Genomic DNA, 23,669 nt, shown 5'->3' with positions numbered 1-23,669 from the left:
ATTTAAAAGTAATGTGTTACTTTACTGGTTACTTGATTAAAAAAAAGTAATCCGATTACTTAACTCACATTACTTGTAATGCGTTACCCCCAACACTTATAGTGATTATATAGACTGTAAGTCCTGACTCCCTAAAATTCTGCATATCTCCTTTTATGCTCCAGCGAAAAATAAAACTATACAGCATATTCAACATAATATAATCATTTACATGAAATACCTTACGTAAACGAGTTAATGGTTATTTCATTTTTGAGTGAACTATCCCGTTAACAATGAAACATTTCAATATTATTTAGGTTATATAGTATATAATATATATTAGCTCCATAGTTCAAAGAAGGAAAACAAAGATGTTTTGGGAATGCTATTATATCATTTAATTTTAAATAAAAAAAAGAGTCCAGTATTTACAGGAATGCGTTTACACAGTAGCCATGCACCACATACAGGATTTGCTGACCTCTATAGCCCAAAGTCTGTCAAATCTAAATCAATAACAAAATTCAATTAGGGAGAAACAAAAGCCATTGCAATGAAAAACCCATGTATCATTAAATGTTTACCACACTTGAAACATGGCATGTTGAAAGTAGTCTGTGACATTTTTGAGCAACATGAGCTCATGATTGTTTTTGCTTAACGCAAGTTTGACTTTGGTAGAACTGGATGGATCTCATAAAACAGGCACTACAAAGATTACATTGCAGAAGAGCAAAAATCCATCCATGGACACTATTAAAACTAATCTGGGCTAAATCAATATAAAACACAATCCTTGCTGTACTTGACAACAACAATGCAAGCTGTGTTTAGTTGGTTCTCAACACAATGGGGGAAAAGCTCCATGAAGTAACATTCATACAACAAAGTACAATCCCTCTGTCCTGAACCAGCTCAAATTTTCTTTCTCTGCGTAGAGTATAGCTGTAGTGGTTGCCAATGCATCCCTCACGTTGACTGGAGCTGGCATGCCAGCCTGTCTTGCATGTATCTAAAAGCCTTGTTTGTTTGAGCTCAAGTACGATCTGGACCAAGTCCACATGAAGGAGACTGCCTTTCTAAAAGACACATTCAGCTGCCCACTTAAAACGGGACATTTTGAAAGGCGCCATCATAGTGAATAAATACTAAAAAAGAAATAGCTAACTACACCCACAAAACTTCCAGTTTACATTCTAACAGTCATTTTATGCTGTTGTGAAGATGCTTGTTTTCTCTTTTTTTAAAACACATTGCTAAAACAGACTAATTATGTACACAGAAAGACAATGATAATGCTATATGCTAAAAATTAAGCTTAGAAAAGGAATCCTGTCCGTGAGATTTGACAAGGCCACAGTACTCTATCCAAAGAGTAACGCATGATATCGAACCTTAAGTTCATCAAATTACCTCTGGACAATAGGTTTATTTTAAAACCTATTTAAACTCCAAAGATTAAAGGAAACTAATATTTCTGCACGTGCTTTAAATCCAAATAAATCGGTTAGCCGTAAGGCACAGCCATGTCTAGGCTATTGATGTCACAGGGTGACCAATAGTGAAGAGAATTACCAACAAGAGGTCTGAAAGCAGCCACAAATGATTGACGGATGGCCTTACTTGAGTTCACAATGTTCTTAGCTTGCTGCACCAATATAATCCTATTGGACTGGCATAACTTGTATATATTGTATTATATTAATATTATCATTATTATTAATGGTACATTTAAAATACTAGCACAATGTTATTTATATGACATCATAAAAGCATGACGTCGGTTCCTGTGTCTTGACTGAACTGCACTGCCTCACAAAACATATTCATGCAGCTGTTGTCCTTAAATTGTGTGTGTCATTAAATGAAGCTGATTTGTCACTATAAACTCTGATTGGTCATGTGTTCTTTTAGTTCTCCTCTTGGCATTTGGCAACCCACATCAAGCCTGATCTTGGCTTTCTGGGACCCCTGCGGTGACCTCAAAAGTTAAGGGCTGGAGGGTGAGCAGTCTCCATTCACGGCTGTGCCTCGTGCCTTATGTAGTGCTGCCTGGATCCGGAAGTGCGTCCGTGATTCCATGGAATAGTTCTTGTAATTTTGCCTGGCAAAGAAATCATTGTTAATAGTGTTCAATACTCATAAGGCAATGACTGAGTGTGTCATGGTGGAATATATGACTTTTGTGCCCCCACAGCCAAATTATCTTAACCATAAATTATTAGTCAGGAAATTATTATAATTATAGCAGTATTTAACCAAATGCACTTTTGGTAGAATATGGGAATTTGTGTGTGGAGTGATGAATCGCAATGAAACACGAGTAGCATGGTGATGCTCCAGAGTGGTGTCTTTGAAAATCTGGTGAGAAATTAGCCATGAACTAAAGCCATTAACATTGAGTGGAACAACACTGATTCTTCATGTAAAAAACTGTCTGCAAGTTGGGGAAGGCTATTCCGTGCAAAGTTACTTTATCTACGGTATTTGTGCAATTCTTGCTAATTTCCTGACCAGTGATTTGTGATTAAAATGTTTAAGACCATTAAAAGACCACTAAATATTTAGCAATTTTTTAGCTTGGTCCCTTTTTTTAAGAACTAAAAAATATTTTCCTCAGAGATTTGAATTTGAGGGTTTTATTTCACAGGGAAACATTCACAACAATGTACAAATGAACCATATTATACTATATGTAAATAATTTAATTTTATTGCATAATTTCTACTTTCTAACACTATATAGGACTGTTAATTACTTTATTTTTAAATTAAATTACATATTGAAATTATTATTTAATATTAAAATAGCAACGTCGAAAGGTATAAACATGATTTGTGTTGAGCAGTTGGTAGCCATGAATTCTTTCAGACTTTGAGGATAATACAAAACCGCTAATTCTAGCATCTATTAAGTGGCAAATCTGTGGCAAATACCCCTATCCATCCACACATTGCGTACATTGTTATTTAAGAGGTAGCCTTTAGTTATAATATAGGCACAACATACTTGGCTGTCTCCAGAAGTTTGATGGCCTCCTCTGTTCTGCCCTCCTCCAAACACAGCAACCCATGTTCCAGAAGAGCATTGGGCACCAGGTAGTGGTCATATTTAATCAGACTCTCACTGTACAAGAATAAACATCAGTAGAGAGACTGAATTAGATCAGTGACCCAAGACATTTTTTACAAAAGTTTAATCATTTTCTCTATTATCTGTGACACACTGGAGAGTGCCCCTTATTTAGCTTTTTCACTTATTACCTTTCATGCAGTGTGTAATATAGCTGTTTGTGAATGTAAAAGGTCTGCAAAGTTTTAAAGATCTCCTAAAGTCTCCTAAAAGAAAGAATTAATTCTGAACTGCCAAAACGAGTCTTCAGCAATTCCAGTCTCACTTCCGTAACATATCTACGTAGGTTTGTGGCAAATTTGCATAATTCCAGCCTATGCTCTTCATTGGCTGTCTGTGAACAATGTTTATTTCGTACTTTGGACCACCCTCAAACACTAACATATAGTGTTGTCGACATATCGAGAAGACGCGGTTTTCTACTCTGCGAATCCACTTTGCATGCATTTCCAAAGGATGAGGACTCACGCTGGAATACGGATGAGGAAGCCTCCAGAGCTGAAATTCAAATACGACAATGGGTATTTGGTTTCTGACACGCACTGTGAGCAGTAGACCAGTCACAACAGACTGGGCCATCTGACCAATCAGAGCAGAGGAAGGTCTCGGAAAGTGGGGGTTTTGAAGGACTTAAATCCTTTATCGCACGGTTTCAGACACTGTGAGAAAAGAGGTGATGCTCTTTTATTCAATACAAGAAAGAAAATGTAAGTGTTTTTTTGCATGCTATTGTAGGAGACCTCCGAAACAAAATTTGGGATGTTTAAAAAAGCATCAATGAGGCACTTTAACTCAACAGAACACATCATTTTATCAGTCAGACTCTTCCTGCTTGATATTACTGGATGTTTAATACACGTCTGCAGAGTCAGTATCAGAAAATAGGCCGTGTCTACTTAGGTCTTCACAAGGGAAACCACAAACACTTCGATTCATATTAATGTGATTTGTTGTGAAGCAAAAGAGCAAGACTGACTTGCAGAGGACAAGGGTGAAGTAATGTTCAGCTTCCTCCTTGTAACCCAAGTGTTTGAGACAGAGCCCCTTAAGCAGACTAACCACACACTGGTCATCTGTGGTGAACTCAGACCCTGAGGGCAAACACACAGAGACATTTATGTCAGAAAAAAAAGTTTATGGAAATACATAGACTGTGTCTGTATTGAATTTTTTTCGTCCTCAGTGGAACACACTGTTACTTTTGATGCACATGGTCATTATGAATTGTGGTTGCATGGAAAGAGCTGTGTATTGATTTTTAAATTCTTTATAACTGGTCCCTGCTCAAAAATATAATTTGGAATGACATGAGGGAATACATAATTACATTATTTGTAGGTGAACTATTATGTTAAAAGTGGACAACAGCACAACAGTATGTAGGTTACTTGGATGTTGCTCAAGCATCTGCTGAGCCTCGTCCAGGGTCTTCAGCATGCCCTCAGTCAGGTCCTTGTGCTTCCCAATCACAGTGTAGCCATTCCAGATATACATCATCTCCTGTCGTGTAAACATACCCACACAATGAGTGAGAATCTAAGACTGCAGGTGCTTCCCTTTGTTTATACTGTATTACACAAGTCAGGATGGTCTAATTCCTTACTCCGTTAATTAAAGGGCCTTTTACACAGGACGTCTTCTAGCATTAAAAAATAGCAAAACGGAACACAATGGAACAGGAAGCATGTTTTTAGATGCAGTACATTTTCAGACTGAACACATCTGAATGGTGATCTCAGAGTTTTTGACTTCAATGCCCCCTCATTGTCAACAATATTTGAAGGCCCCCCCTCACTCACAATTTCTGCCCTATTTAACTATTTTAGAGCTTGGCATACCTAGAAAGATGTTTATTTGTTATAAAAATAACCTAATAAGAAGAAATATCTTGATTTTTAGTCGGTTTAGCTTATTTTCATGCTTGTTTTGTCTTTTTTTAAAGGTAAAGTATGTCATTTGTTTGTTCTAAAATTAATTAAATTTAAATAATGATTCAATGCATCATCAGTCAATCCAAAACATGTTTTTGTCTTACCTTGATTCACTATGGTAAGCCTATTATAAGTGTTTATATTTTAGACCTTCCCGGGAAATTGCAAACATACGTCACTCGTCCCGTGCAAGTAAATAGAGAAAAGTTGCTCTGGCTACTTTGACACACGCATGTACAGTGTGGGATTGGCATTGGCTATTTGTCATAATGAGCGAGAAAGGTTGATATGGAGCATGCTAAATCTCGAACCTCCAGTGACTTACCTGAATAGACTAGAGTCTGCTGGCAAAAAGGGAACGCAAAAGAGCTTGTAATAAAAGGAGGATCAACACTGGCGAGAACTGAGGGATTTCAAATGTTGTAAAAGTGACATGGAGATGGCTTTATATAAAATTGCCATATGTAGCTCTCTAACAGAGTTCATTGTAAAGCATTATCAATTGTGAAGGGTCATTTCATTATGTTTGTTGTAGCGTTGTCTTGGAATAGATTTTTAAGGAAGTACCGTGTCTATTAATAGGTATAGCTGGTCAGAGATGCAAGAACACTTCCTGTGTGAACTATGTACTGTAAATAAGACACATGCAGACAGTATCAAATAAATACAGACAATAGAATCCATACAACATTGAACACTGACCAATGGAGGTGCAGGAAGAGGAATGGCGTTATCTGTATTATAGCGTCGAGCTTTTCTGATGGCAAACTTCTCTGTGGGCAATGACTTCCCTGCTATTTTCTGCTTCAGACTGGGAACTTGCCTGAAAAATGCAAAACAGATCACAGTTTGTATTTTACAATAAAAGTCATACATATATAATGTCAATTTATAGTGGATGGGCTACATGAGAGGTTCAAATTAAATATGAGATCAAAAATAAGGTCATTTGCAATGCTTGCTTGAACTGAATGAATGTATATAGATAATGAGCTTTTCCTGATCTGATAGTCATGTTATCTGATTTATAGATTTGTATTTAATCATGTTATTACATCCTCTTATGAACAAAAGTGCACAGACACAAACATATGCGTACAGGCTCACACACACCATTCCCTTGCCATTACCTAAACAAAGCCACCTCATTCTCCGCGAACGGCTGGCATTCCTCACGACTCAGCATGCTTAGGTAAGCACCTTTCATATAGGCATATGTGGCCTGAAAAAAAGTGTGTGTGTGTGTGTGTGTGAGAGAGAGAGAAAAAAAAAGAGCGATGAGTTCCAAACTGCACAGTAAACACAACCATCCCGGCGTGAGATTAATTGTCCTCAGCCTCCATTCATGTTATATCAGCAGAGCTTTTTAAACTCAGAGCAAAATCTTCAATTTTATTAAATAAAATTTGTTTGAGATATACATTTATACACACACACATATACATACATATTTTTTACGCATTTAAATTCTAAAATTAAAAAGAGATTATCCATTCAATTTTGAATGTCAAACAGATCAAGCAAACTCTTCAGAGTCAAGTATCTGTTCAGTGCACCAGTCAACTGTATATTTTAGGGTTTCACCTTAGACCAGGTGTTCTCTTTGCTGAGCAGGTCTGCGTAGAAGTAGGCCATCTTCCAGTGCCTCTTATAAGTGAAACACCACATCAGTTCCCAATAACACATGTGATGGAACTGCTTCCAGTTCTGCTGAGCTTCACAGCACTCCTCGAAACGCTTAATAGCCTGCAGGACAAGAGCATGCATATGAACACATGCAAATAGGCAAGAGAACTTGCTTTTTAGGCGTTGCTTAAGAGTAACAATCACTTACAGCATCCAGATTTCCTTTAATTTCCTCAATTCGACCAGCGAAGAACAGGAAAATGGATCCCTGACAAAAGCACAGAAGTTCAAACTCTATTATTTCATAACAGCGGCTGTGTAGATGCTCATCATATAACATAATTAAATAGTTTTTATTATCATTAGTGATTTTATTATCATTATTATCTGGTTGCAAAAGCTGTTCATGTTTTTGTTCTGTTTAGTGTGTTTGGCTTTTTCACTGGAAAATCTGTTGTTTAAAAAAAAAAAAAAACCTGGTCAAGTAAGTACCTTCGGATACTTTATAAGATAAGGCTGCAGCAGTTTTTCTGCATCTACCACATCTCCCTCTCCAGTGCCTAAAGGACACACACATACACACAAGGTGACACAGAATAAAACGGATACTTACTTTTGATATGCTACATATGATTTGAACATGTGATTCAGAAGCAATTTTGTCTTACCCAGAATGAAGCTCATGAAGGTGTGGTAGCAAAGCAACAACATGTTACACAGGAAAGACCTAAACGTGTGCTCAGCGGAGCCCTCCAGGAGCTGCTGAAGACCAAACTCCTATAACACACACAGTGTGGATTGTAAAATAAACAAACATGGTTAAGACAGACTACACTTCCGTGCTTCACTACATTTAAACAAGTACAAAATGGTAACATTTAAATTAACTGGTTTTATGGAAGTCACAAATATTATTTAATATCGCAGAATCAACCTAAACACATTAATTTATACCAACAAAACTAGTCTTTATGGGTTAAATCAGGTTGAAAAAGCTCTTTAAGGTAACAATGGCAGGTTATAGTGTATAAAAACACCTTGACACCCTTTATTGCTAAGACAGTCAAAAAAAAAAAAAAATTCACCAAGCTCAGATTAAATTTCATTTGTACACGCCAAACGTGAGCAGAGCCAAACTAAGCTTAGTACTACACAATACTCACTTTGTTACCAGAGAAGCCCACAAATTCCAACAACCTGAGAGTCCGTGTTGGCAACAACGACAGCATCTGGGAGAAACACAGGTGAGGGGTTGAGAAAACAGCCTTGTCCTCAATAAACTCAATGCTAGGATTCATAAACGGTCATGGTTTGATTTAAGAGGGAACAATAGGATGCCTTTTAAGTCTAAGGCACATGACAACACGTGACATAACGCACTCACCAGGTTAAAGGCCCCGACCCCAAGCTTAACGCCTCCCTCAAAATGACCATGATTGTCACCGTGAACATAGCCAGGGGACTTCAGGACTGTATGGAGCTCCCTTGCAATGAAACACAAACACATATAAACAGACATACAGATATACTTACATGAAAACAATGAAACTCTATTTTATTATTATTATTAATGGTTTTTATTGTATTATTTAACAAAAGTTTAATATAACAATAATACATAATAATTTGTAATAAAAAAGAATGAAAATAAATTATCAATAATAATAATAATAATGAGTTATTAAAATAATATTTTATATTTCAGTTCAATAATTCAGCTGCAATAAAAGCTCATACACATTAAATGAGAGAGAAAGAGGAATAAGTGTTATTTCACAGGTCAATGTTATTTTAATATTATTTATATAACATTATAGTGTTTATTAATATTTTGAATGTGCTTTCATTTTTATATTTTCATTTTTAATTACATTTTTTAGTTATTTTGTATTGTATTTATCACGCTTTTGTCATTTTTATTAGCATTAGTTTTTATATTTATCTTTATTTGCAGTAATTTCAGTATTTAAACTTTATTATTAAACACTTCTATTTTATTTTATTTCTTCATTTCAATTACCAAATGAACTACAACAACACTGCAGCAGGTCTTACTTGTATATTTGATAGCTGTTCCTCACTTTCATTCCTCCCTTTATGAAGCTGATCATATTTTCATCCTGAAAGAAGCAGTAAATCTTAGATAAGACAATATTATGTTTCACTCACATAATAACTAACAACAGGGAATCAACCCCTGGGACAGACCTGAAGGAAAGTGAGCGCTGCCCTCTGGAGGAGGCATTCGGCGTAGCAGACCTCGGCATGGAGCTCCTCTGGGAAGGACACAAACGAAATTAGGCTTTCAGACTATCTGGTGGTGGGAGTATGAATGACACATGGCCTTTTCAAAAAACAGCCACATGATATGGTCTCCATGGTTTGAGGAAGTGATTGCATAAAGAGTATTATAGTGGCAAACAAGTAAATATCTCTAAAAGATCCTAAAATATTATGCATAATACTGATGCATCCTTATTGCCAATTAATCATTTAGCGATATATTTATGCAGGCACCCACCTTCTGTGAAGTTTTTGCTGTTGAAGGAAGATTTCTTACGGTATCTGTAATGACAAACACATCCTTGTCAGTCTTGTTCTAACACAACACAATGATCCATCAGTAGTGGTTCCTGTTGGCATAGTCGGATGAGGTCAGCCTTGCGTTCTCTGTTAAAGTCCTAGTGTGTAAAAGCTGGACCCACTACAGCAGACAAACTGGCACTCGACCCAATAGTCAAAGCACGGCTTGATTCATAGTATCCCTCAGGCCACATAAACAGAGCAGTTGGATTGGATCTAAGGCGGACACAATGTCTGTCTGTTTTCTGTCTGAGTAAATCAACTCCCCGCTGAGGGACAAACATGAATTATTCTGTGTCAGTTTGGCTTCTATTAAATTTACACAAAAAACAAAAAGATACCGGCCACGTACACCCTACAAAGTTTTGTGAGTGACAACCACATTTAAATGCGGGAACATTAGGTCTGTGCGTTTATGGAATACAGAAGTCACTCTTTCTCACTCACGTGACAGTCACCGTAATGTAATTAAACTACATGATGTTAACAGTTTAGCCGCTGAGCATCAGAATGGTCAGGCACTAAAAAAAGTTTCTTCCCTGAGGACATTTTACATCATGAACAGTCAAGATACCCACACAAGTTCTCCCCACAATGCAAAAAAAAAAAAAGTTTTCACATTCATTTGCATAATTGCTTCTGTATATAGATCTTGTCTATTGAGCACATATGTTATTTGTCAATTTTTTTTTTTTTTTATAAAATGCATCCTTGGTGAACATAAGAGACTTATTTTAAAAACATTAGAAAAATCTTAATTGTTCCAAACAATACTTTATATATATATATTTTTTTTTTATTCACTGATTTTATCATCTGTCTAGTTTTTTTATTCTATTTCCCTCCTGCATACTGTAAGCTTCACCAAAACAAATTCATTACGCGTGTAAGAATACTTGACAATAAATCTGATTCTTGCACCTAAAGATGTACTTTCATCTTGAAAGGAACGGCAGAAACACTGGCTTATATATGGTCTTTAAACTGCTGATTTTAAGTAGTGTATAAATGAACATAGATCAGAGTTTGTGGAACAATAGCATAGAAACCTGTTATATGGCTCCTAAACTTGTAATCAGATCTAGTCAAATGTGAAGGAGGTGATAAAATGGGTCTAATCATGTGTTAGAGCTGTGGCCTAGCAATTAGCGCATGAGCCTCAAACATGTTGGTCTGTGGTGCTAATGTGGGAAATAAAGGTTAGAATCAGGTCTGTGTTGTGACCTAATCCCAATTCCCTTCAGGTATATTTACAAGTGGATTTAAATTAAGGAGTTTGAATGAATGACACCGACTTTAGGTTTTAGGTAGCAATAGTATTTTGAATACCTACCTGATCTATATTGTTAGACCCGTTAAGATCAATGTAGTGAGGTATGTATAGCATGTATTGCGACAGAACTGGTTTTCTATCCTGCATACGTGGCGGCTATTATTTGGACCAGACAGTGTAAATGATGTGCGAAAAGTTGAAGAGCAGCTATGAGCTTGAGTGGGATCAGCTGATCAGTGCTATGAGCTTGTGTGACGTGGCAGAGTCACAGAGGGTGTATGAGTTGCCTGAAAACACAAGCATACACCAGATTGTCACACCCCTCTAACACAGTGTGACGTGGATCTCTGAAATTCCTCTGCCATCTGGGATGTGGTGATAGCCCTAGACCTGCAGCGTTCTAGGATTACGTCACCAACACAAATGTGACATAACCGAGAGGAACCTGAAAATAGTGCATAGATGCTAATGGCAGTGTCTGGGCCCTGAAAAGGAATACAAGCCCAATGTAGACACCACCCTGATAACTCTATGTTACGACTATAGTAACATTTTTATTCATACATGACAGACAGATAAAATAGGATAACACACCGTTGACACACAGCCTGTGCCTCTTTCATTGTGTTTCCTGCAGTCAAGATGTCTTCCGGTTCGAAGGTCATCATGGCCTGCATTTCCAGTATAGTGGCATATGTGAGCGCGTGGTACATGCTTTCTTTATTCCTTTCAAAGAACACAAAGGAAGAAGCTGCATTAGATCCATATATAGAACAATAGAAAGGGTGGTTTGACTAGGTGACGGTAAAAGAAAATTCACTCAATATCATCATCAATTACAGGAATGAGACATGGAAATGGGGGAAGGTGTTTGTGTATCCTGACCATTCTTAACAACATGATACTAATACTTATGACAATATGAAAAACAACCAGAGAAATACAAGCTGTCAAAACAAAAATATGGATGCAGCATTCAGTTTATTTAACACGTCACAATTTCTGTCATTTAATTCAAAAAGGTCAAAATAGCGCTTTAATTAACAATCATTTTTATGCATGTTGCAACTTTTGATATATCTAATTTCTAGGCAGCAGTTAAACTTAATGTAGTGACTTTTTTTCTACAGTGCATTTTCAGTTCTTTCATGAACAGGATAGAATGTGACACTACTGGTCCAACATTCCTGAGTAGAGTGACGTCTGGATAAACAGGTTTACCACTCTTTTCTTTGCAGAGGTGGAATTAGAATAATGTTGATGTGACAAGAACAGGATTGAAGCATATTCTACATTTTTTAACCAAACAATACATTTCTATACCAATATTGCAATATTTGGGGGAAGCTTTCTGATCATTTAATGACATATAGATAACAATATACCATGAGGGCAATACACATAATGAATACTTAAAGAATACCTATCCAACTTTTTATATGGTAAACTTTGTGGAACAGGATTAGACAATACTGAGATTATACTGCAAAAGCTGCAAGACCAAATAAATCCAAACACTCAAATCAATATCAGGATTTGAAACAGAGTTTGAGCTTTTGTCGTGTCTACAGTTGCTGTTTTCCTACAGAATCACAAACACTGGCCTAAACTCCTGACCAGTGTGTAATCGTTATTATCCTGTCAGTCAAATCAGATGTCCTGCAAAACACTGCATCAAGTCAGACTGGAGAATGAATTGGAGTTCTGTTCATATTCATTTTATGGTGGTTGGAGAGCTAGATTCAACTCCTGTTAAAGGAACAGTCCACTGTGTGAATGTAGCCAGAAAGATCATCTCTAACACTCTCAGCAGAGTTGTTCTCCAACTTTGAACCTGTACAGACATGGACTCTGATAGTTGTGCTTTTGAGTCAAACATTTCTTCATCTCTTACTTTCGCTCTTACACATGTACCTTTCATTATCTCTGTGCATGTAGAGGCCCTGCCCTGCTGGCTGGAATGGGGTGGGACGTGACTAAAACAAACCTATTAAGTAAATCTCAAACTGTGACTTCACTATTTGCAAGTTCAAACAGTGAGCAGCAGAAGGTTTAGTGAGATACTCTGATTGTTCAAATCAATACCTTGCTGATCAGCGTTTATGTACAACCCCAAATCCAGAAAAGTTGCAATAAAATCAATAATATGTGATTTTTTCATTCTCTTTCAACTTTATTTAACTGACTAGTACAAAGAAAAGATTTCCAATGTTTGAGGATAAATGTCCCAACTTTTCTGGATTCTGGATCATAGTTGTATAATGTAAGTTTGAATTGTACACATGAATGTGCCAAACTAATGACAGATGACCTGACCTGAAAATGTAAAACAGAACTATTTACCAGCGGGGTCCAAAATTAGCACTTGTGAGAGTAAAAAATTGCCTCTGGCGAGTAAACACAAAGTTGCTTGGCAGTGTTGGCTAACTGTATTAGGAACTGCAAAATTATACATGGTTTTTGAAGAATGATATTCCAACCCTCAATTATTTTAATACAATAATCATGAACACACACACACAACCAGGTGTGGCTTAAAGGTTGTTTTTTTTTACCCTGAATGCAACCCCAACAAAAGTGGAGGGACCCAGGGGACAAAGATGGAAAGATGCCAAGGATTACAAAATGGACCACATAATTATGTAGTTTATAATACACAAAAGCACACACCCATCCACATCTGCGAGTAGGGAAGAGGGCAGAAATGCGAGATGCTCTAAGACACAGCATACTCATAAAAACAGGGTGTGGAGTGAGGAGAAGAAAAGAGCTTGAGGTGAATCTCAAGAGAGCTGAACTGATTCAGTTGGTTTTGGGTTATGTGAGATTAACCTGAGAATGATTGACTGGATAAAGACTCATCTCACAAAGCAATGTACAGGAACAACTCAGCATAAATCAACAGATGTACTCAATGCATGAAACCAAATACAAAACAGGTTAAACACTTCATAAGATTCTAAATGGATTTTGAACAGTGATTCAAACGGATTATGAAACCGTACAATCCAAGGTTTCTAAGCCGCACACCCATACACACAAAAAGTGTTTTGCTGAAGTCAGATGAATGATCCAAACCCAGAACCTCTCCCACCTCCATAATCATTACAGATCACACGAAAATGATGAAACACAGGCGGTTTTAGTTTTACCTGCTTCTAAGTCTGGTCAGAGCCTCGTCAAATTCATTTCGCAGGAACAGATCCAGTGCCTCCATGCAGTCTTGAAGAGCCACTGACAGGTCAGATCTCTCCGACCTAAAACAGATACAGAGAGGAAAAGAAAGCCTCTGCAATTCAAGTAAAAACAAACAAACAATAAGTACATTTCGATTTTTAGGTTATAGTTAACATTTCTTAAAAATACAATTTTCCTGGCTAGGACTGAGTACAAACAAAGGATGCCATTTGGGACAGGGCCATTGTGCTCTGAGGCAACACAACAGCTTGTGAATCGGCTCAAGGAAGTAGTGATCAGGTGTCATCTTGGACAGGAACTTCAGGCTCACGCAGCAGGTCTTTCTGAGCATCTGCAGAAAATCTCACACTGCCGCCATAAAGCCTGTTTCGTGTGTGTGTGTGAAGTCACAGCCCTCTGCTGCAGAGAATCCCCCCCAGAGCCTCTCAATTTAGACACAAGTACAGTGAGGCGGATGTCACCTTCATACGCACGGAGGCACAGGTGAGTGAGTGTGTGTAGTTTTAACTGCGAAAACACTGGGAACGTGAGAATAATGAGAAGGGGAGCATGTAGAGAAAGTGTACTCATCAAAAAAAACATAGTGCCTAATCAGTAGCTATGTTTCCATCCACCTAATTTTTGGTGTTGTGAATTTTGGGATATCACATAAAAAAATGCTGGATGGAAATACCAAGATGTGCATCATTTATAATAATGCACATACAAAAATCATATATGCGCTCAATTGAAGTGGATAACATTTTTATCTGATAAGAAATTGAATAAATCCCTCAATGCTCAACAAAAAACCTCATGTGACTTTGCCTCAACAGAGAATGTGATTGGATAACTAGACTAACCAGTGGACAAATTTCATTGCATCGCATCTCAAATGTTGGTTTGGTCATTCTGAAGTGCCTGATCCAAAGTCAGTGATCAACATGGATGGCTATAATGGCCAAACAGAACTGTCTCACATGATTGCGTTCCCAAACACCAGGCATACGCAAGATGACATGACAGCGTTTATTGCATTTCGTCTGAGTCATTTAAGATATTCAAAACAAATTAGCCACAGTGGCTTCCATTATTGCAGCTACTTCCAGTTTTATCAGATATTTTATGCCAATTTCCCAGAAAGTGACAATTTTGTTCTCTTGAACACAAGGGATAGAAACAGTGCGATATTCCTATTTTGCGCATACGATAAATTCACAACTTTGGAAGGAAACATAGCTTTTAGGTTAGTGTGTGTCTACATATTGCAGGTAGGCTACATGTCTCTTAACTGGACATTACTGCACCTCAGACCTGCCAACTAATTTTACCCATAAATAATGTACAGTAACAACAATCAACATGATACTTTCAGACTTACTCAAACAGTAGTTTAATGAGGAGTAAAAATTGATTTCACATTTGATTTAAACTATCATTTGGTCATTAAGGGGCTTCATACATTCATGATGAAAGCAATGCACTGTAAAAATGTCTTCATTATGTTTAAAAGCATCTTTGCATCCATTTAATTTATTTTGACTTGCTTTTCTCCATTAGAAATTAAATTTATAGTCCAATAAGATTTGGCAGGAATTAAATATATATATATTTTTTTGTATATTACAAACTATTACACTCACATAAAGCGCATAAATCTATATAAACATTGATTTATACATTTTAATCATTGCATGTGCTAATTAACTTAATGGGTTTGCAGTTGTGGGTTTGCAGATACACTGATAGACAAGAAGAGGGCTGAGAGCGACAGGACAATACCGCACAGCTCAAAAAACAACTCTGGAGTTTTGCAATTTAACAATTGAAGCAGCAGGATTTTTTATCCTTCTCTTCATAAAAGATTAATAAATGACATAACTACTCAATGGATCAGATTCCTGGCATTCGCTTGTCATTTATTATTACTGCAGCAATCATTGGTGATGCAATGAATTTATGCCCCTTCAAAAAAGTGATTTACACCTCATTAAACATGGTTTTACATATGTTGTAATAAATATGATTTTGTTAAAATATGTTCAAATGATGTAGACTCATGAGACGAGTTTTGTTACACAGAACAGGGTGCCTCATGTGCCATGTCGAAATCACATGACTAGTCAAATCACAGAATCATAGCTGAGTGTGACTGGCACATTTCTACAATGGAAATTAGCTTTACTAGCTGTAAACTACTTACTATACTGTGATGGCACTAACAGAACACACACAGTCCCAAACCCTTCTATCAACTATCCTGAGACAGCGAAAAATATAATATAAAAACTATAAATCAATTTCATGCTTAAAAGAGCCCTGCATAAAAGATCTAGTGGTCAAATATTTACAATGTTGTAATGAAGTACATGTTATTTACATGATACACTAATGCAAAACATATATTTCTCAGCAATCAGCATTTCTAATAAACACAACCATCGTTTATAAGCGCACAAGATCAGTTCCACCGTTCCTTCAGACACATGACAAGAAAGAAAATGTCACAGAAATTATCAAGATCAAAGCTCATTGTATAACTGGACAAGGGACACATTCTTCAAATTACAGCACCATTCAAAATTAATTTCTAAATTGAGTTGAAATTTGTAATGGTCCTGACCTCGGCCTGCTAAGATTACAGCACGCATCCTAATCTAATGGAATCCAACAACCTCGTCCTATAGTTCTTCCACCCTGATACATTCTGCTGAAAACAACCATTCACAGCGCATTTCCGTAAGTGGACAAATGAACTGGAAATTGAAAGTACATAAAAAAATCTTTGCATTCCAAACGGCAGCCCACACAGAGACGCTCTTTATGCGATCCGCACGCCCAATAGCAGTGCGACTGATGGCACGAGCAACTGTCAGGCCTATAGAAGGAGAGATGGGTTTGGCTGTCGGGCCTCTAACGCCTGGCAGATGACTTCAGTGCTGTTGACTCCTGCTGCTAATGGAGCATGGCTTCCTGCTCAAACAATGTCAAACATCCACACTTCCACAGCATGAAATAATCTGTGAGTTTTAAATCAAGTGGTATACATTAAACAAATGCTGGTCGTCTTGCGGTTTAATGTAACTTAAAGGCCACAGTACTAATTCACTTTTTTAACAGGGATCTACATTATACATCAGCACCACTGCTAGAGATAAGAACTCTACACTGGATATTTATCTGTGCATGCTCTTTTCCCCTTTTTTTTTTTACATTTGCATGATCCGTTCTGTAATTTAATATTCACATAAAATGGTCTAAAAGCACTCTTAAATGTAATCTTTAGAATAAAGATGAACATTTTTCATACTCTACATGATAAATATATATATATATATATATATATATATATATATATATATATATATATATATATATATATATATATATATATATATATATGTGTGTGTATGTATGTATAGATCATAAATATATATATATATATATATATATATATATATATATATATATATATATATACACACACACACACTCACCTAAAGGATTATTAGGAACACCTATTCAATTTCTCATTAATGCAATTATCTAACCAATCACATGGCAGTTGCTTCAATGCATTTAGGGGTGTGGTCCTGGTCAAGACGATCTCCTGAAGTCCAAACTGAATGTCAGAATGGGAAAGAAAGGTGATTTAAGCAATTTTGAGCGTGGCATGGTTGTTGGTGCCAGACGGGCCGGTCTGAGTATTTCACAATCTGCTCAGTTACCGGGATTTTCACGCACAACCATTTCTAGGGTTTACAAAGAATGGTGTGAAAAGGGAAAAACATCCAGTATGCGGCAGTCCTGTGGGCGAAAATGCCTTGTTGATGCTAGAGGTCAGAGGAGAATGGGCCGACTGATTCAAGCTGATAGAAGAGCAACTTTGACTGAAATAACCACTCGTTACAACCGAGGTATGCAGCAAAGCATTTGTGAAGCCACAACACGCACAACCTTGAGGCGGATGGGCTACAACAGCAGAAGACCCCACCGGGTACCACTCATCTCTACTACAAATAGGAAAAAGAGGCTACAATTTGCACGAGCTCACCAAAATTGGACAGTTGAAGACTGGAAAAATGTTGCCTGGTCTGATGAGTCTCGATTTCTGTTGAGACATTCAGATGGTAGAGTCAGAATTTGGCGTAAACAGAATGAGAACATGGATCCATCATGCCTTGTTACCACTGTGCAGGCTGGTGGTGGTGGTGTAATGGTGTGGGGGATGTTTTCTTGGCACACTTTAGGCCCCTTAGTGCCAATTGGGCATCGTTTAAATGCCACGGCCTACCTGAGCATTGTTTCTGACCATGTCCATCCCTTTATGACCACCATGTACCCATCCTCTGATGGCTACTTCCAGCAGGATAATGCACCATGTCCCAAAGCTCGAATCATTTCAAATTGGTTTCTTGAACATGACAATGAGTTCACTGTACTAAAATGGCCCCCACAGTCACCAGATCTCAACCCAATAGAGCATCTTTGGGATGTGGTGGAACGGGAGCTTCGTGCCCTGGATGTGCATCCCACAAATCTCCATCAACTGCAAGATGCTATCCTATCAATATGGGCCAACATTTCTAAAGAATGCTTTCAGCACCTTGTTGAATCAATGACACGTAGAATTAAGAGAGAGAGAGAGAGAGAGATCATATATTAATATAAACATAAAATATAAAAAAATGTGGGTGCTGTGCGATGCCCAAAACGGATGTAAAGAGGGTTTTACACTGCAGAATGAATTTTACTGGGCCAAAAGAGTCAAATCAACCCTGATATTTCCTGATGTCTGTAACAATCAGCTTTTTGCATTTTTATTGGACTTTTTTTACTAAAGCTAAAAACTAATTTACTAAAACTACATTAAAGTCTGTAACAATCAGCTTTTTACATTTTTACTGGACTTTTTTTTTACTAAAACTAAAAACTAATTTACTAAAACTAAATTAAAGCAGTAAAAATCAGCTTTTTGCATTTTTACTGGACTTTTTTTTTACTAAAACTAAAAACTAATTTACTAAAACTAAATTAAAGCAGTAACAATCAGCTTTTTACATTTTTACTGGACTTTTTTTTTTACTAAAACTAAAAACTAATTTACTAAAACTAAATTAAAGCAGTAAAAATCAGCTTTTTGCATTTTTACTGGACTTTTTTTTTACTAAAACTAAAAACTAATTTACTAAAACTAAATTAAAGCAGTAACAATCAGCTTTTTACATTTTTACTGGACTTTTTTTTTTACTAAAACTAAAAACTAATTTACTAAAACTAAATTAAAGCAGTAACAATCAGCTTTTTGCATTTTTACTGGACCAAAAAAAGTCAAATCAACCCTGATATTTCCTGAAGTAAAACTAAACTAAAGCTGTAACAATCAGCTTTTTGCATTTTTACTGGACCAAAAAAAGGTCAAATCACCCCTGATATATTTTCTGAAGTAAAACTAAATTAAAGTCTCAAACAATTAGCTTTGGGGATTTTGACTGGGCCAAAAAAGTCAAATCAACCCTCATATTTCCAAAAGTAAAACTAAATTACAGTCAGTAACAATCAGCTTTTTGCATTTCTCACTCTCGCAAGGAGGAACACAGAGTGAATTTCCCCCCTGATGCTGATATGTGATATCGGAGCAGGATGATTTGAATGAATAAAGAACTGCGCATGCTACATCGAGCCTGCTTAGCAAAAGGAAGTGGTCTGTGATTTGTTCAGAAGCTACGACAGAGGTAAAATTAACCTTTGCTCACCGTGTACCATCTGTATTGCGCTTGAAAAACTAATTGTGCTGGCACTAAGCGATTCTCGCCGCCTGGAGGTTAATTGACTACTGATGATCATCACCAGAATGATTGGAACAAACAAGCTGACTCTAAAACACACACACACACACATACATGCACATGCTCATTGCTAAGAGACTAACACTCCCACAACAACTACAAAAAGCTGTGCTCTACACTTTAACAAATGACAGCTCTGAAAGCAAGGACATCCAAAACAATTACCTGTCTAATATTTCCAAACCTTCCCTGTTTTTCTGGTTATGCAGCCTGTAAAAGCATTCTCATGTTAGAACCACTTGAATAGTCTCGAATCACTGCTAAAAACAAACATTCACACAATAGCACGCTGTCAGCTATGTGCCGTTCTTACCCGTTTGACAGAGATTCTGCCTCTCCTGACATTTTCATCTGGTACAGTGAGATCGAGGAGCGAAGTAAAGCGAGAGAAGGAGGAATAAAAGGAGAGAGAAGAGTCGCAGAGTAATTCACAGTGTGTGTAAGAACAGGCCTTCGTACTGGCTCCTGTCAGCAGAGCAGCAGCTTCCCTCTGGCTACAGCACGCATACACATTAACTCACTCAAGCTGCAGAGGACAGAGGGAAGGAACGCAGAGCTTAATGAGATTGGGATGACTATCACACAGAGAGAATATTCTCATTGCTTCTTTCTCGCTGTTTCCCTGCCTTCTAACACACACACGCCACCTCAGCCTCCTCCTCTTCTCAGTATAACCCTGATGCTATACACTAAACCCTGGCCTCTGATTGGTCAATGATCCAATGGAGGCGGTTCCAATTTTTTAAGAATCCACCTAGCAAATCGCTCCTAAAGTGGACATCATGCATCTGCAGTCAAGTGACAATCTGAACTCCACAGCAGTCAATAACACGCGACACAATGGCGGGCCTGTAAATCAGTGCTCAACAGTGGAGATCATGAGACACAGAAGACAGCTGCAGACTGCAGAATCAGCACAAGGAAGTGACATAGCCTGTGGCATGTTGAGGAGAAAGGGATAGAGCAGTATATAGAAGAAGAAATGCTAATCTTTTGCATACTCTGGAGCCACATGACAAAGCTGATTGGCTGATGGAACCACATCCTGAGCCGTGACACCAAAGCAAGCAGACAGGAAAAACATTTAAATACGTATAGCCACAAATGACCAACTTTGAGTTTAAAACAGCTTTTGTCCTAGGTACACCTGCGCAAAGTTCTCAGGTAGCTTTGACTGTTTTTGCACATTGTTTTTGTTTTTTTAAATCATAAACTAGCTTATCTACATATCTATCTATAGTAGTAATGCTGGTGCGGTATGCATCATCAGCTGTTGATCAGAGTAATGGTTACTGTACTGTAACTTGCATGACTGGATCATTACATTGCGATCATTCATTAAGAAAAAGATAATTAGCCTCCTGTTGACCAAATGAGCTTCAGAGCTTCATTCTATATTGGGTTTGGTGTAGCTGATGTAGAAGCCATCTGGAGTGAATCTTTGAATAATACATGTGAAGGATGGCAGGAACCTGCCCTTTATGAGGACAATCATTAAATCTCTCTAACGAGATGTTACCTCCATAGTTTGACTATGTGACGGTCTGCAATACAGAATAGATGTTAATAAGATCTACAGTCAAGGCCTAAAAAAATCACTTCTTTACATTCGTATGCTCCGTACCAATTATTGCTTCTCTTATAATTAAATACACAAGCATTGCAATGCATTGTGGGAAGTAACATGATAATATCATCTCACCTGTCGCACCACAAAGGCTAATCTGGGTTTGCTATTCATGTTCACTTATGCATGAACAACTAAGTTTTTTTTCTAGATCGCTTTTCTTTACAAAACATGATAACAGCAGAGCAAAGTGGAAAGTAAAGTTTGAAAAAGAAATGTGGATGTGAAATCCTACCCATAATCAGTGATGACCGGGTCCAGCCCGTCTTTCTCTATGATGGGTGACCTAAAAAAAAAAAGAAAAGAGGAAGCAATCTTATAGTTACTGTCACAAACTTCTCATATGACATTCTTTATCAGTTTACAGAGTGTGGGCATGTACATGTGTTTCAATTCTTAATTAATTGTTGTTAGTGTCAAAGACAACAGATCTTGTGTAGAAACACGGGTTGATTGAGTGTGACACTCACTGGGATGGAGACGTGGGGCTGTCCAGCGATTTTTCAGTTTTGAATGGATCCCTAAAAGCAGATCAGGATCAGACTCAGATGACAGCATATGAATGAATGAAAAAAATCTGATATTTTATTTAATGAGCCATTATTTTCCTGAACACAAACAATATCTCGGAAAAACCCTCAAGATCATATTTCATCAGCTTTGAAGAGTTTCCTTAAACATGATATCCAGTACCTTAGTTATTATCTTATTAAGACAACCTTCAAAAATGTGTGCATGTTATATAAACCGCATTATATTTAATTACACCACGCTGTTAAACAGGAAATAAACTGAAATAACTTCCCACTGAACAGCTGTATACAAAGAGTTTTATTTTAGAAATTCATTTAAAAAAAATAAAAAAATCAAGGATTATTTGAATGATTAAATTAACATTTTTGTTTTGGAAAGAAAATGTAACAAATGTCAGTGTGACAGGAACCTCTACTCCCCATGTCATAAAGTAATAAACACAGTTAAGCATTAACAGACAGAAGCAAGCAGCACATGTGATGTCATTGATTTATTTAAACGGGAGAGGTGGAGTTAGACCATGAGAGAACAGGTATCATCCAATCAGCTCGCTCCAAATCTCATCCATGTTATGACGTCAACTGCTACATTATTGTTGACATTAGGCCTTTTGATTAACCTGAGTCTGTCCCTTATCATGTTGTTGTAGTTCACATTACTTTGCAACATACTTTTTAAATATTAATTAGAAAATGGTTAATATTCTATGCCTGTTTTTTTCTGTAGTGACATTATATTTCTTGATGAGAATCATGGAAAATATATTTTAACTGTATGTTATTCCCAAACTCCATATCTTTTATAACCAGGGTTTTCAACAAGGGGCCATGAAGAGGGCTATACAAAACTGTATCTTATTTCATTACACTATATTCAGCCAAATAAAAATAAAATAAAAAAGATCTGTTAAGCATTATATAATGTAGTAGTCTTAGTTATTGTTCTTAATTAAAGCTGCCTAAAGGTGTTAAAGTTGTAATACTGAGGATCCTTCATTCACAGTGTGGGTTGAGGTTAAAGAAAATATCGAAACAGTTAAAAAACAAAATCCCTGTTTTAAGGAATAAACCTGTAATACAGAAGAAAGTGCCTATCAATGAACGTTTCATACTATAGCCATGCTGGGCTAATTCACTATAACAGAAGAAAAGCAAATCCAATCACTACATAGATAGTTTAAAGATTTTAAAGAAAAGTTTGTTTAATTAATTAATTAATTAATTAGGGGGCTAACGTTAGATAGCACTTATTTTATATGATCTATAACGTGATTTTCACCTGTAAATACAACTATTGGGTACCACTTCATAGTTACTTTCATTAACATACAGGTTAGTAAACATTAGAATTAGTGTACATTAGAAATGCCATAGATACGTTGATATTTACATATTTGAATGAACATCACTGATTAAACTGTTAAATCTCTCGCTAGTTTATGCAGATTATCTTCCTGTATCTGTCGTACGGCATTTCTCTCAACCAAAAAAAAAAAAAAAAGAAAGTTAAATATGCAAACTTACTTGTTGTCGTCATTCTTCTTTCTGCTTCTCCAGAAACTCATTCCAAAGAGGAAGAGAATATTGTAAATCCAATAAGACAGAAGAGAGTGTCTGAGTCCCTACCTGGACATTCGATACCAGTCCTAGTCTACCACAGGTGATTTCTGACCTTCTGTTTGAGATGTAATCAGCTGCCGTGTGTTTCTATACTAGTTTTTTTGTTTTCTCGACATGTGAGGCAGACGGGGAGGTGTGGAGAAACCTATTTCCACAAATAAAGAGAGATCATTTGCGAAAGCCGCTGGAATGCTGTCCTGCAACTCTTCCTTGGTCTTAAAGTCCTCCGGGTTCACTTTTCACTGAGTATGTTGTAGTTTGCGAATTGATTTCCGGCGGGAATTCATTTCTTCTCGTGAAAACACAATTATGTATTAGCGCCACTAACACCAAAGC

The 23,669-nt window shown here is 37.0% G+C and overlaps 1 protein-coding gene across 3 annotated transcripts; it reads right to left on the bottom strand.

Annotated features, from left to right (window-relative positions):
* Nucleotides 1-360: 360 nt before the first annotated feature.
* ttc39a (tetratricopeptide repeat domain 39A) lies at nt 361-23,421 on the bottom strand. 3 transcript variants are annotated; one of them, XM_084389347.1, is made up of 20 exons: nt 23,238-23,421; nt 21,651-21,701; nt 21,416-21,466; nt 13,680-13,784; nt 11,122-11,253; nt 9,193-9,236; nt 8,880-8,947; nt 8,727-8,791; nt 8,056-8,155; nt 7,835-7,900; nt 7,340-7,448; nt 7,164-7,231; nt 6,880-6,939; nt 6,630-6,791; nt 6,176-6,267; nt 5,748-5,868; nt 4,503-4,614; nt 4,091-4,205; nt 2,992-3,108; nt 361-2,086 (listed from the first exon to the last, which is right to left on the bottom strand). In XM_084389347.1, the coding sequence occupies exons 1-20, from the start codon at nt 23,276-23,278 to the stop codon at nt 1,972-1,974; spliced, it is 1,794 nt and encodes a 597-aa protein (XP_084245473.1). In that variant the 5' UTR covers nt 23,279-23,421; the 3' UTR covers nt 361-1,971. The 3 variants fall into 3 exon arrangements, with proteins under 3 accessions (XP_084245473.1, XP_084245474.1, XP_084245475.1); XM_084389348.1 differs by lacking the exons at nt 21,416-21,466; nt 21,651-21,701; nt 23,238-23,421 and adding exons at nt 19,719-19,763; nt 19,867-20,019 and having other exon boundaries at nt 1,852-2,086; XM_084389349.1 differs by lacking the exons at nt 21,416-21,466; nt 21,651-21,701; nt 23,238-23,421 and adding an exon at nt 19,867-20,019 and having other exon boundaries at nt 1,852-2,086.
* Between the last annotated feature and the right edge of the window lie 248 nt (nt 23,422-23,669).

Source organism: Rutilus rutilus (assembly GCF_951802725.1).
Source record: "Rutilus rutilus genome assembly, chromosome: 19".
In the NCBI taxonomy this organism is placed as follows: domain Eukaryota; kingdom Metazoa; phylum Chordata; class Actinopteri; order Cypriniformes; family Leuciscidae; genus Rutilus; species Rutilus rutilus.
Note: the sequence above shows the minus strand (reverse complement) of the source record. Positions and strands in the feature narration are given on the sequence as shown.

What these genes read in the sequence shown, in the direction of transcription:
- ttc39a (XM_084389347.1), bottom strand. Translation starts at nt 23,278, where the DNA reads ATGAGTTTCTGGAGAAGCAGAAAGAAGAATGACGACAACAA. An exon ending in AACAGCTATCAAATATACAA is followed by an intron (nt 8,156 to 8,726) that starts GTAAGACCTGCT and finishes TTTCATTGCAAG; the next exon opens with GGAGCTCCATACAGTCCTGA. An exon ending in CTCTTCCTGCACCTCCATTG is followed by an intron (nt 4,615 to 5,747) that starts GTCAGTGTTCAA and finishes TTTACACGACAG; the next exon opens with GAGATGATGTATATCTGGAA.